The sequence below is a fragment of the Thamnophis sirtalis genome, unplaced genomic scaffold (assembly GCF_051295495.1).
Source record: "Thamnophis sirtalis isolate CommonGarterSnake01/CBP01778 unplaced genomic scaffold, rThaSir2_p1.2 scaffold_9, whole genome shotgun sequence".
Lineage (NCBI taxonomy): Eukaryota > Metazoa > Chordata > Lepidosauria > Squamata > Natricidae > Thamnophis > Thamnophis sirtalis.
The window spans coordinates 32,199,521-32,214,716 of record NW_028261389.1 but is presented as its reverse complement, the minus strand read 5'-3'; the positions used below and the strand labels follow the sequence as shown (position 1 = coordinate 32,214,716).

Genomic DNA, 15,196 nt, shown 5'->3' with positions numbered 1-15,196 from the left:
ATGAAAAATGAGAATCCAGGACAGATCCTTTTAAGACAATTTGGTATCTTTCAAATGTAGAATTTTCCTCTAAATAGTTTATCTTATTCCTTTCAAACCATCTCTTGCAAATTGTCATCATTTTCTTGGGAGGTTGTTCTGCAGCTCATTTCCTAAGTGCCCCTGAAAATTATGCAGCACTTGTGCTGGACTTCATCTGACAAAAGAATAGCATTGTTCAACAGCAATCATTTTTTTTTTTTTGATTTTTTGATTTTTTTTATTTTTTATATATATATATTTTATTATGTTTTCATTCTATACAATCACATATTCACTGTGCTTAATCAGGGCATATAACATTGAATATAGAAAATGCCCTCTACAATACAAACCCAGTATACCACCTTGACCCGCCATACACCCTCTTTCAACCCCCTCCAACTTTCATTCTTCCTTCTCACACACCCCTCTACGCCTACTTCCCCTCCCCTTCTTTTAACCTTGACCCTATCACACCCTCTCCATTCCCTCCCTCCCTTCTCCTCCTCCTCTCTCTCACCCTCTCCACCCTCCTTCTTCTTTCACTCGACTCTTTCCTTCGGTATCTATTACCTTCCAGTATATTCGGTTTGTTCTATTTTCGCACTAACATTGAAAGCCACAGTATACAAATACAATCATGGAATTTAACACATATTGTATTTCCCCCCTCCCCCCTCCCCCTAAATCCCCACCTCCCTTCCCTCCCCCCGACTTCCCAAAGACCATACGTGGTATAAATTTTGAACAATCACAGTCTAAGATATCTCTACATTGAACTCAGCTTCTTACTGTTACCCAAATTTTAAACAATTTAAATTATTACTGATACTAAGCATAAGCTATCTGGAGTTTCTTAGTCCCATATTTACTTTTTATGTAATCAATCCATTTTTTCCAGTCTCGTTTATATCTCTCGTTTGAATGTTCTTTGAGATATGCAGAAATTTTGGCCATTTCGGCTAAGTTCATAACTTTCAAAGTCCATTCTTGAATTGTAGGTAAATCTTTCTTCTTCCAATACTGCGCCACCAAGAGTCTTGCTGCCGTTATTAAATACAGAACCAAATTAGTCTCTGCTGCTGTAAAGTCAATACATATACCCAGTAAAAACAACTGGGGGGTAAATTTTATCCTTCTTTTAAAGATGTTTTGCAGGATCCACCATATTTTTATCCAAAATGCCTTGACATTACGACATGTCCACCATATATGAAAATATGTAGCATCACAAGAACCACATCTCCAACATTTAGGTTGAACATTTGGATACATAGAGGCAAGCTTTTTAGGATCTAGGTGCCATCTATAAAACATCTTATAAAAATTTTCTCTCAAGTTTTGTGCTTGTGTAAATTTCACATTTCTTACCCAGATTCTTTCCCATGTTTCAAGCATTATTGGTTCCTCGATATTCTGAGCCCATTTTATCATACAATCCTTAATCAGTTCCGTTTCAGAATCCATCTGTACTAATACATTATATATCCTCTTTATATGCATTGAGCTTTGATCTCTTATTTGTTTAAACAAGTTATCCTCAACTTTTACAAAGCCAATTTTTTGATCTATTTTCCACCTAGCCTGTAATTGACCATACTGAAACCACGTTTGAACTACCTTCTCTTCTTTAAGTACCTCTAAAGATTTTAGTTCCATCACCCCTCTTTCTGAGATAAGAAGTTGTCTATAGGTGGTTCTATCGTGTTTTTGTTCTACATTCATATTTTCAATTGCATGTCTAGGAATTGCCCACATGGGCACTTTATCATTTAATTTATGTTGATATTTTTTCCAAACCCTCAATAAAGCATTTCTTAAGATGTGATTTTTAAATTTCTTATCCGTTTTTTTGTTAAATAACAAGTAAGCATGCCAACCATATAACAAGTCATATCCCTCGATATTCAAAATTCTGTCATTAGTTAGATGAATCCAATCACTAATTGCAGATAATGCCACTGCGTCATAGTATAATTTTAAGTTAGGTAATTTCAATCCTCCTCTTTCACGTGCATCTTGCATTATTTTCATCTTTACCCTCGGCTTCTTTCCTGCCCACACAAATTTATTGATACCCTTCTGCCATTCTAAAAGATTCGCATCTCTTTTAAGTATTGGTAACATTTGAAAAAGAAATAAAAATTTTGGTAAAATGTTCATTTTTACTGCCGCTATTCTATCCAGCAAGGACAAATGCAGTTTTTCCCACCTTTTCAACTCCAACTGTGTACTATGCCAAAGTGATTCATAATTATACTTGTATAATTTCCCATTTGAGATTAAAATATTAACTCCAAGATATTTAACTTTTTTAACTACCTCACATCTTAGCATCGCCCCCAGTTCTTCCTTCTGTTTGATAGTCATATTTATAGCTATTATTTTGGTTTTTCCTAGATTTATTTTAAATCCCGAGACTTGACCATATTGATTGATCGTATTCAATAATACCCTACTAGTTTCCTGCGGTTGTTCCAATATTATAACCAGATCATCCGCAAATGCACGGACTCTATATTCTTGCTGTCTAATTTTAATCCCTTTTAGACCGCCTAGGCCCCGTATCTTATTCAACAATATTTCCAAAGTTATAATAAACAATAATGGGGACAGAGGACAGCCTTGTCTTGTGCCTTTTTCAATTTGAAAGGAGTCTGTCAGACTTCCATTGACAATGATCTGGGCTGTTTGCTGCTGATATATTGCACCAATTGACCGTAAAAAACCATCTCCTATCTGCATTTTTTGCAATGTCTTCAGCAGGAATTGCCAATTAACTCGATCAAAGGCTTTCTCCGCATCCAGAAATATGAATGCGGCCGGAATTTGATTGTTCTTTCCCAGGTATTCTAAAGCGTTGATAATTAATCTAACATTGTCCTTCATCTGTCTGCCCTGTATAAAACCAGTTTGATCGGTATGTATCAGTTGTTGAATTACCCCCATTAGCCTATTTGCTAATATTTTAGTAAAAATTTTATAATCTACATTGAGTAATGAAATAGGTCTGTAATTTTTTGGTTGGGTAAGGTCTTGGTCTTCTTTGGGTATCAACGATATGAACGCAGTCTTCCACGAAGGAGGCACTTTCCCTCCCGATTGAATTTTATTGAATAGTTCTCTGAGGGGTTCTACCATTTCTAACTGTAGATTTTTATAATAAACAGCTGTTAAACCATCTGTGCCTGGTGCTTTCCCTAACTTTAATTGTTTAATTGCCTGCAAAATTTCCCCAGAGGTTATAGGTTGATTCAGCTTATGCCTATGTTCTTCTCTAACTAGGGGGATTTTCTCTTTATCTAGGTATTTGTCTATATCTCCGTCCTTAATTTTATCCCCTTTATACAACTCTGTAAAAAATTCCCGAAATACCTTTTGAATCTCTTCCTGTTGAAACACTTCCTTCCCTCTGTAACACAATTTGGATACATTTCGAGCTTTCCTTTTTTTTCTAATCTGATAAGCCAACCACCTACCGGGTTTATTTGCATTGCAGAAAGTATTATGTTTAGCATATAATAAACTAGTAGCTACCTGGTCAGAGATCAGCATATCAAACTGAGATTTTAATATAGCAATTGTTTCCCTAATCTTTGTATCTCCTGGATTCAATGTTAATTCTGACTCTTTCCCTTTAATTTCCTCTTCCAATTCTTTTCGTTTTTGCCCTTGTTTGTGTCTATGTATTTTGTTTATATTCATTAATACTCCTCTCATATACGCTTTGCTTGCATCCCATACATATTCCAAAGATGTACCCTTGTTCATATTGAGAACAAAATATTCCGATAACAATTTTTTACAATCATTAACATATTTTTCATATCTAAATAAGTTTTCATTCAACCTCCAGGACCTTCTTGGCTGGGCTACCCTTCCCAATTCCATCCAGACTGGATTATGGTCTGAAAGAACTCTCGCCATAATCTTTGTCTTCTTCACCCTACAAAGTAAATCATTTGTAATTAGTATAAAATCAATCCTTGAAAGAGATTGATGTCTATTGGAAAAAAAGGTAAAGTCATGTTCTTCTGCATGCCTCTCGCGCCAAGCGTCTCGCAATTCAAAGTCGTCCAGCATGTCAAAAAAGGCTTTGGGTAACTTAGCTCGAAATTTGGTGTTCGGGCGAGCTGTCTTCTTATCTCTTTTGGTGTCGATCACGCCATTCCAGTCACCCAACAATATACAAGACTCAAAGTCCCACTGTACTAATTTAGCGTGAAGATTTCTATAAAATCCATCTTGTTGTTGATTAGGAGCATAAATTCCCAAAAGTAACGTCTTTTTCCCTTCTAAGATTAAATCTAATGCAATATATCTTCCAAAGGGATCTGCTTCAATTAGCTCAGCTTTAATGTCTTTTCTTAAATATACTACTATGCCATTTTTCTTTTCCATGGCTGAGGTCGCAAAATGTTGGCCCAGCTTGGGGTTAAACAAATATTTTTGATCGGTTGATTTGATATGAGTTTCTTGCAAGCAAATTATGTCATTCTTAAACTGTTTGAGATAATGAAATATTTTCTTTCTTTTCTGTGGAGAGTTCAGTCCGTTAACATTCCATGTCAAAATCTTAGTTGTCATTTTTGGTTGCCTGAAGCTTTTTTAGAGCCTCCCGCAAGGCCTGTCTCACCTTTGGTTTGGCTCCTCCCACAGCTTCTGAGCTTGTTGCAGTAGCTCCTTGATCAATGGCCAACGATTGTTGAGATTGTTGCATAGTAGCTTGTTTATCCGTTTGTCTGGTGGTCTTACGGTTGGATCTTTTTTCCTTGACTCCTTGCCCTTCCGGAAGAGGGAGATGATACATTTCATCTGATGGTTGTGTGGTTTGCTGTTTATCTTGTTCGTCTCGTGGTTTTTCACCATATCCCGAAGGTTCAGGGTATCCCATCTTCAGAATCCTATGATAGAAATCACGAGCTTTCCATACAGAGCTGAGACGATATCTTTGTTTGTCCATTGTAACTGTAATACCGAATGGGGCATCCCATCTGTACTGTATCTGACGCTTTCTGAGCTCTTCCACCAGAAAAGCATAATCTCTTCTGGCTCTTAGCATCTGAGGTGGTATTTCTTTCAAAACAATCAGGTCCTGTCCACCAATTTGAAGCTTAGTATTGTAAGACTCTTGTAGTATTATATTTCTAGATTCTCTTGTAACAAAGTATATTACCACGTCTCGGGGAAGTTGCCTTTGTTTTGCCGCCCATGAGTTAACACGAAAAATCCTGTCAATCTGCCAATCAAAATTGGATCCCGGTTTTCCCACCAGACGGTCAAAAGCTTCAGAAAACATTTGCTTTAAGTTCTCCTGCTTTTCTTCACGCAGCCCCCTCACTCTTAATGCAAGCTCCATCTGCTTATACTGTATCATAATAATTTGTTTTTCAGCATTGTCAATTTTTTGTTCCACCATTTCAGTTTTGGATATCAGGTTAGTTTTAGCTTCATTGAGAGTTTCTAAATTATCTTCCATTCCAGAAATATATTCTGTTATCACATTTACAATTCCCATCATATTATCATTCATTTTAGTGACCCTGGTATCGAATTTGTCATATAGAACTTCCATCTCACTCCTTATTTCATCTTTGAAATCTTTAATCATTTCTTGATTCTGTTCTCTGAATTCTTTAAACATTTCTAAGTTCTGTTCTCTGGATTCTTTGAACATTTCCAGAAAAAATTCTTTTGTTAGTACATCTCCACTAGGGGGCATAGATGGTGGGGGCTGCAACTTTGTACCAGGTATGGGAGACGTTTTGTGAGGTAATTTGACAGAGGTTGATTTGGATGCCATTATATTTTGGTTTTAATTATTTGTTCTAAATTACTAATCCACTGTGCTATGTGGAGAAAAAGAAATTCCTCCCCCCCCTTTTTTTCCTTCTTTTTTTTTTTTTTCCAAGGGGTTTTACGGAGGATTTCAAAAGAGAAAGTCCGTTTGGAATGTTTGGAATGTCTCTTTATCAACAACAAAGCGTCTTGAAAACTTTAAGGGAGTAGCTCTAATTGGATTATAAGAAATTATTTCTTTGATTCTGTAGCAGGAAGCCGGAGATAACAAATGCAGAAGCTGTAAACGCCATTTTGAAAACAATTAAACAAAAGAGGTTTTTATAACATTGAAGCTGGTATTTCAGATAGAGAAAAGTTTTAAAGTTCACAAGTTGGTCTTTGCTCGTATTGATTTTTAATAGTCTCTTTTCTAAAGATTGTCCTAAGGGGGAGGGGTCCTGTCTAATGCTGTGAATAACAGCTGCGAAGTTCAGGTCGGAGTTGAATGACTCAGCTTTGGGTCGATCCTCCCCCTCCGTCCACAGCTCACAAAAAAAACAAACTGTGAACTTCAAAGAAGATTCTTACCAGCTGAGATTCCTCACTGCTTTTTTCTTGTCTGAAAAAAGAGTTATCTTGTTGATATTGAGCAGATAACGAACCTGAATTCTGGGGGCAGCTCTGTTAAGCTGCCGACCGGCGACAGGCCACTCCCCGGAAGCTAACAGCAATCATTTTAACATGGTTGGTTTAAATTGGGTTAAGCCATATTTGAAGCAGCCATAATGTTTAATGTTTGTAAAGCAAGATTTATAGCTCAGTATATTGTATGACAGGATTCTGTGCGCCTTCGGCGCCAGCCACATGACCACAGAGATGTTTTCGGACAACGCTGGCTCTTCGGCTTTGAAACAGATGAGCACTGACCCCTAGAGTCGGGAACAAGTAGCACCTACGTGCAAGGGAAAACCTTTATCTTTACCTTTATATTGTATGAACCCAGTCAACTGTGGTTGCTATTAAACCTTTGTTCGTTGTGTGAATCTAATTGAGTAGAAGGTAGACTAAATTGTGTAATATAATATTGGGTTGTGACTGGGAAGATCTAGGACTATCACACGATTTATGGCTATTGTGTTGTGGTGAAGCATATATTCCGGTTCATATCTTCCAATCCCTTCTCTTAGCTTCCTGACACAGTCAATCACCTTTCGCAGCCAGTTATCAGCAAGGTGTTCTGAGAGATGCCTCTTGGTTCCAAAGTTAATTCTTTATAAGTAGATTATTATTATCTTTTAAAATGGGAAGTGGATCCCTCCTCTCTAGCCAAAGGGAAATTATGCAGGCCATACAGTATATAGATTTCAAAAGCCGCACAACTACCCGGTAACAGGAAGCCAGGAAACATTTCCTAAATCTCTTTGCAGTCACCTAGTGATCAACTGGAATTTTGTAGGCCACCTACAGTATTTTTTTCATGTTCTCACAAAGGAAAATCTTGGAAAAGGAAAATCATATGGCTGGGCCTTGGCAGTGAGATGGCCCTCAATGCATTTGTTTCTAATAAGAAATTCAAACAAAGTTCATGCATGCTATTTTGTATTGGTTTTCATTCATCTAAGACCAACATTTGGGGAAAAGAATAAATGTGTAGCTGTAATGGAAACCAAATGTTTGAATAAAAAAAGATCGTCTGGAATGTCCCTTTCTATAATTCTTTTAATAAGACAATTGAATCTATTATGTTTATATATTCCATCTACTGTTAACCACTTTCAACAGCCAAGTGTCCTAAGAGACAGCTGCTTTTCCTTGGAGCGTTTCTCCTCCCATCCTTTCTGATAAGGGTAATCCTTCAGCAGCACTCAGCAATTATCATCCCAGGCTATTTTACAACCTCATTATTGTCAAGATAAAAATGGTGTTTTTTTTTTCCTTTTGAGCTCCCTAAAGGAAAACCAATGCATAAATTGAAATAAGCTTGGCTGTCCATGTAGGGAGTCTGCTTTGCAACACCCTGATAGGTAGTTGTCCAGGTTCTGCTTAGAAGCCTCCGAGAACACTTCCAATGTTTCAAGTTCTAAGCAAATATACCATCCATAAGAAGTATTTCCTGGGTGCCCAAGTAAGCAAATGAGCAGCAAGTGCAGCTGGTGATACAATTAAACAATGGTACAAAAAGTGGATACCAATAAGCGAGAATCTTTTCATGAGACGGTTGGCAATTAACTTCTTCATCCATCTTTTCTAGAACACTCACAGATCTTCTAAAGCAACCTGGACATAGCTCATCTGATCACTTGCCTGATGGCCATATCAGCAGTGTGCAGGTCCAGATTAGTGATAGCCTTTCTCGGGGATCTCCCTCAAGTAACAAAGGTAAGATAATCGGCTTCCTCACCTTCATGCAGTCACATATGCACACATCAGTGGTGGGATTCAAAAAAATTACTACCAGTTCTGTGGGTGTGGCTTGGTGGGCATGGTAGGGGGAGGGTACTGTAAAATCTCCACCCCCACCCCACTCCAGGGGAACGTTACTGCAAAATCCCCATTTCCTCCCGATCAGCTGGGATTCAGGAGGCAGAGAATAGATGGGACGGGACCAGTCAGAGGTGGTATTTACTGGTTCTCCGACCTACTCAAAGTTTCTGCTACCGGTTGACAAGAACTGGTCAGAACCTGCTGAATACCACCTCTGCCACACATCAATAACTATATCGCTTCTAGATAATAGGTAGCCTGAAAAGGGAATGCCATCCCTATGCTTTTACCATGCTCTCCCTTCCTTCCTTCTCACTATACCAAGTTGGTAAATGGAACTTTGTGGAACTTTAACTGTTTTTATTTAATTAATACATGACAACTTTTTCCAACCTGGCAGGCTCTGGTTATGTTTACATTATAACATCCAGACAACAAAGCCACTCTGATTTTGAATTCTGGAAAGAGCTATTTAAACATATCAAAACTAGTGGCTTAAGCTTTTATAGTTCATCTATAATACATTTGTTGTACTGTTGGCCTTCTTGCTGTGGTTGGCATATCCACAAGTAAATAAGTAAACTTTAGAAATACTTATCAAGGTGTGTTGCGAGGGAAGATTTGGCGGTAGTTCTGTCCCTTAAATCATTCCATTCTGATGTTCTGGAGCAGTAGAATATGGGTCTTTTTTTTGGCAATGCAGGCTATTATCATGAGAGTAGGTATCTAAGTCAGTCTCCATGCATCAGTAGATGATTCTTTCTACCAGTATGAAACAGATTCTAGTCAAAAGATTCAATCTGTCCAAATAATACATGCTTAAAATTTCTATCTTGCAAATAAGTGTCTTCTTATTTACACTATACAAAAGGGGTGGTATGCTACTATTTCTTTGGCCATCTTACTATTGTTAAGTCAGTTTGCTGTTGGGCAGAGCTGTCTCTTCCTTTCTCATTTGCCCATGGTATTTAAATGCCAATTTCTGATTTCCTTCCACTGCCCCATGCCCATCAGCTCTGACTATGGCAAAACTTAAGAAGTACCAATGTGTGTTACTTGTTTGAGGGGCTGGCAAATGTAATGTAAAGTTACTTAAGGTGGGCTATTTAAATTTACACTTGCCATCCTTTTTTGCCTTCAGATCAGAAACACCTGAACAATGCTGTGATCAACTCGTCCACAGTCTCACAGATTGGGCTGTCACACTCACATAACAATCAGTTGCAAATGACAAGTGTTTTGCCTAACCAGGCTTCAGATTATGCCAAATATGCCACTCTCAAGGCTGTAGGTAGGTGCCATTGTATTTGCATGCTCATTGACATAGTATTGACAAGAACCATGGTGGCATAGTGGTCAGAATGCAGTACTGCAGGCTACTTCGGCTGATTGCTGGCTGCTGGCTGCCAGCAGTTCAATTCTCATGGGCTCAAGGTTGATTCAGCCTTCCATCCTTCCGAGGTTGGTAAAATGAGGACCCAGATTGTTGGGGGCAATATGCTGATTCTATAAACCACTTAGAGAGGGCTGTAAAGCATTATGAGGTGGTATATAAATCTAAGTGCTATTGCTATTGGAATATTTGGACAAATGCAGTGAGAACTGGAACACTGCCTTAGTGTTTGGGCTGAAGCTCCCTGTTTTTATGCTTGCTCACCCCCATTGTAGTGCACCAGATGACATCACCTTGTTGTTGTTGACATTCTACTCTGCTGGGTTATAGCTTCTGAATTTCACTAATGTCAGAGAGGATTAGATGAGGTGGGAAGGAATAGACAACCCTGATTACAGGGGAAGGGGGAAAAAACAACTAGAACTAAAAATGTAACAATTTTAGAGACATGAAAAAGGCTTGAACAGGGCAAAGAGTATCTGCCTCTTAAATCTTACTGGAGTGGGGGTGTTTTTAATACCCAGGAAATGACTAAGAGGTGTTCCCAATTATACTTTAATGTTTATTAGCTGCTCTTTAACACATATTAATCACTGCATTATGCACCTGTACATGTGGGTTTTCCCCTCCCTCTTTGGGTAAGTTTTACACATATTAAGGAATGAGTGGCTAAGCTGCAGCATGCCTGCCATGAATAGCTCAAGCTGTAGCTGCTGTCATATTTCTGGAAATAAGTTGAAAGACTTAATTATTGGTTAAATTAATTATAACAGTCTTAACCCTCTTCTGACACTAACAAGAGAGGCAAACAAAAAAAAGAGTAGAGATGCTAGGGAGGGTAGCCATCAGGAAAGCTACTAAAGTCTCTATCAACTTAATAATTGCTTTTCATTCCCTCCCCTCCCCACACCCATATATTCCCCTATAGAAAGTGCCCCAGAAGAATTCTACAAGAGGTTTCCCATGGTGGAGATGCCATCATCAGGCACCTTGTCATTTTCTCCCCTAACACTTCATCGAAATGATCTCCCACCTTTCCCAGAAGGCACTGCTCTCATTGGCTTGGGGACACCAGGACAGAAAACTAAAGTGATGAAAACCAATGCAGGCAGCCCTGTCTTCAAAGGGGGCTGGGATCACGGCCACCCTGAATTTCGACGACAAGCTTATGCCACCAGGCGTCAGTTCAGTATTGAGAAGCTGCCTGAGGTCTTCAGCCAAACCCCCACTCATTATGTGCAGCAACAACGGCTTTTTTCCACTAATAGCAAGACTGAGGTCACTGTCTAGAATGGATTTATTGTTCATTCCTATATTCTTCCCTTTGAAGCAATTGGTGAAGTGGGGCCTGACAGCTTGGAATAAAGTTGCTTCACTCAAGTGTCACTGCTAGATTCTGGAAGGAAACATAGAAGATGCAGAGAAAACTAGAGTGCTTGCCAGAGCTGATGATCGTCTACAATTGTAACAGAACTCATTTGTTCAATTAGGACAATTTGACAAAACCTGGTTAGCGTGCTTGGTGAAACCAGCATGCCTTTACTACCCTATTGCTCGATGCACTGCTGTTGTTTCCTAATTCAGTTTTTCATTATATTATACCAGAATCATTAATACCAAGAGAAACCTTCAGGACTCTGTTACTGCATGGAACTGCGTCAAAAGAGGGAATATGTTTCTGCCCTTCCCATTCCTACAGTGCTCTAACAAAAGACAAAAATCACTCATGCAATAATTAATTGGTACCTTGTGTTTGGATATTCACTCTATATTATATTACTTATCAAATTTCTATGTGTTTAAATTTCTGGGGGAAACAAAGACAGGATATAAATCTAATAATAAATGAATAAAAATAAACAGTCTGAAATGGAAGCATCAAGGACTGTGAGAAAATGTATGCCATTTCCTTCATTTTTAGCTTCCCTTTTTCTTTATATAACATTTGTTTTAATCGTATTTTAACAAGTCATTTTGGGGTTTTGTATATAAATATTCTATACAATGCACATGGTTTGCATTCCTTTAATATTAAGAATCTCATATTTAACTGGATAACTTTATAGGGTTGAAAAGATCTGGGCAGAACATAAGGCATATTTCCCACCTAATTATGAGATTCATGTAAAATATTTAATACCATCATAATGACATCTTGTTAAATCACAAAAGGCATGTGTGTGATCATGTAAACAAACATATTTGTGAACATATATTTGTAACATCATAACTCATTCCCCATTGCCTATATAAACATGTATTTATTAGCTGTATAGTAACAAATTCAAAATATTGATATTTCAGCCACCATATTTCACTTTATATCACATTTCACTCTGGCTCTTTTCATTGAGTCTTTTTTCATGATCTCTGGACCACCAGATCAGATACAACATGATCCACCAGTTGATGTGTAATTGGAGTTGTAGTCATATTCTGATATATCTTGTAGCATGGAAGAAAATCTTTTTAAATTGAGTTCTGGCTATTAAAATATACAAATGCTGATTTCCCCTGAAATGCAGCCAAAAAGTACTTGCGATAGATACCAACTAATTGCGGCTGTATCATGATCTGATTTAAATTCAGCCACTACTCAATTCACTTCTGCTTCTGAATAGTATTCCAAGCTCTGATTGCAAACAGATACATGTCACTAGGAATTTTACTTCATCACATGATGAAATCATTGTGGGTGTCCAATTTCTTTCCAAACAACAAAATGTCACTTCATATTTTTGGCAATATAGCTGCTATTTTAGAATGATTGATACCTGGTATTGAAGTTTTAATTTGTATTTTAGTTTATACTGCTGGATATGTGTGTGTCATCTGTGTGACACAGTAATGTCTTCTAATTATTATTATTATTATTATTATTATTATTATTATTATTATTATTATTACCCATTTTATAGTTTTGTATGTTAATAATTCCAAGGCATGTGTACAATTGTACCAAAATCCTGTTCAGCAATTAATATAAAGCCAGAATTGGCAACTTCTCCAAATAACTATCCACAAACTGACATAAAAATTTCTAATAAATTAAACTTCCATGCAGACCAAGTGATAGGGAGACCACATCATCAGCACCAGCTGTATTAGCAATTGGAGGGAGGGTGGAAGCAAAGGTGGCCAAGTGTCAGTTAATCACAATTTCTAAGACAGAGACACTCTTCTGCCATGTGGAATCTAGTCTGCTTTTCTTGAGAGCAGGGATTCCCCAGCTAGTCCAAATCTGTTCCATTCATGAAAAATGAATTGCGGGGCAGAAGTTCAGCAGAGAGAATATTGATCCCTGCCCACCCACCCCAACCCCATTTAATATAGTAGAATAGTAATGGCACCAAGTGCCGAAAGCGTGCATGCACACACCCATAGTCCAACGTCTGTGTGGCCCGCCCCTGCACATGCACACACAACCCCCACACGTGCATCTCATCCTTCCACACATGCATGCATGTCTCCCGCATGTGCCCTAGACATGCAGGGCAGAGACCCCAAAATCAGCTAGCTGGCGGGAAGTGCACGCGCACACCGAGGTGTGTGGAAGAACTGAGCTGGGTTCGCGCACCCACAGAGAAGGCTCTGCGTGCCACCTGTGGCATGTGTGCCATAGGTTCGCCATCACGGTTGTAGATCTAGCGTTAAATGTAATATCCTCAGGCAAAAATTCCAGAAAGGGCATAAATATATTTGGGGATGAATGGCAAGGGCCTGGCAGCTTACAATCGTAACAAAACATTACAGAAATAAACCACAGTAAATTCTACCATAATCCACGACAACACAATGAAATAATAAATACTAAATGTAAATTATGGTGGAAAGCAATCAATTCCCAAAGGCCCTACAGAAGAGTTCCTTAATTGCCTTCCAGAAGGCCCCAGCCACGGGTATCAATCTTAGTTTTAGGTGGAGATTGTTCCATAGAACAGGTTCAATGGGAGAAAATCTTTATTTCCTGGCTTCAACTAATAGCTTTTTCTTGGAGGATCACTCTGACAGATTGGCTCATGGTATCCTGTATACAAATCATTATTTCAAAAATAATTATATGTCCTAGTGTGTCAGTTAACAACTTTGAGAAGTCATCTGCTTAATTCTGGCTTTTTTTTTTTTTTTTTTTTTTCAACAGAACTTTTTTATTTTTTTTTTCTTTAAAAAAAACACAAATATGTCATCATTTGTCAATCATTAAAACATTGAAGTACAATTTTTTTTGTGTGTGTACCCCTCCCTCCCTCCACCCCCCCACCCCCCCTCCTCCTTCCCCCCCCCCCGACTTCCCAGAACCCGTACACGGTATAGAATTTTAACTAACACAGTCTAAAATCTATTGAGAAAAAAGAAATAAAGAAATTAATGACATTCTAGATTGACCTTAGCTTCTTCTTACTGAACTAACTTTAAACAATTTAAATCATTCCTGATCTTAAGCATAGGCTAACTGGAATTTCTTAGTCCCGTATTTATTTTGTATATAGTCAATCCATTTTTTCCAGTCTCGTTTATATCTCTCATTTGAATGATCTTTGAGATATGCCGATATTTTAGCCATTTCAGCTAAGTTTGTTACTTTCAATGTCCATTCTTGAATTGTAGGCAAGTCTTCCTTCTTCCAATATTGCGCCACCAACAGTCTTGCTGCAGTTATCAGGTGAAGAGTCAAGTTGGTCTCTACCACTGTAAAGTCAGTACATATACCTAGTAAAAATAGCTGAGGACTAAACTTTATCCTTCTTTTAAAAACATTTTGCATGACCCACCATATTTTTATCCAAAATGCTTTAACCTTTTGGCAGGTCCACCATATATGATAATATGTAGCATCGAGAGAACCACATCTCCAACATTTAGGCTGTACATTCGGATACATAGAAGCCAACTTTTTAGGATCTAAATGCCATCTATAGAACATCTTGTAAAAATTTTCTCTCAGATTTTGAGCTTGTGTAAATTTCACATTTCTTACCCAGATTCTTTCCCATGTATCCAACATTATTGGTTCCTCAATATTTTGAGCCCATTTTATCATACAATCTTTAACTAATTCTGTTTCCGAATCCATCTGTATTAATACATTATATATCCTCTTTATATGCATTAAGCTTTGATCTCTTATTTGTTTAAACAAGTTATCCTCAACTTGAATAAAACCAATTTTTTGATCTATTTTCCACCTAGCCTGTAATTGCCCATACTGGAACCATGTTTGAACTACCTTCTCCTCTTTTAATACCTCTAAAGATTTTAATTGTAATACCCCCCTTTCCGAGGTAAGAAGCTGTCTGTAGGTAATTCTGTCCTGTTTTTGTGCTGTATTCATATTTTCAATTGCGTGTCTAGGAATTGCCCACATGGGTATCTTGTCATTTAATTTATATTGATATTTCTTCCAGACCCGCAATAAAGCATTTCTTAAAATATGACTTTTAAAGTTCTTATCCAATTTTTTGTTGAATAACAGGTAAGCATGCCAACCAAATACCAGATCGTGTCCCTCAATGTTCA

The 15,196-nt window shown here is 37.8% G+C and overlaps 1 protein-coding gene across 1 annotated transcript in view; it reads left to right on the top strand.

The window, feature by feature from the left end:
* Positions 1-13,790, top strand: part of SHISA8 (shisa family member 8) — a 31,073-nt gene extending 17,283 nt beyond the window's left edge. Inside the window, exons 2-4 of the mRNA XM_014064467.2 lie at positions 8,054-8,181; positions 9,428-9,577; positions 10,608-13,790. Of these exons, the coding sequence (XP_013919942.2) occupies positions 8,054-8,181; positions 9,428-9,577; positions 10,608-10,969 (640 nt within the window). The 3' untranslated portion in view covers positions 10,970-13,790. The remainder of the gene's footprint in view (positions 1-8,053; positions 8,182-9,427; positions 9,578-10,607) is intronic.
* Positions 13,791-15,196: the final 1,406 nt, after the last annotated feature.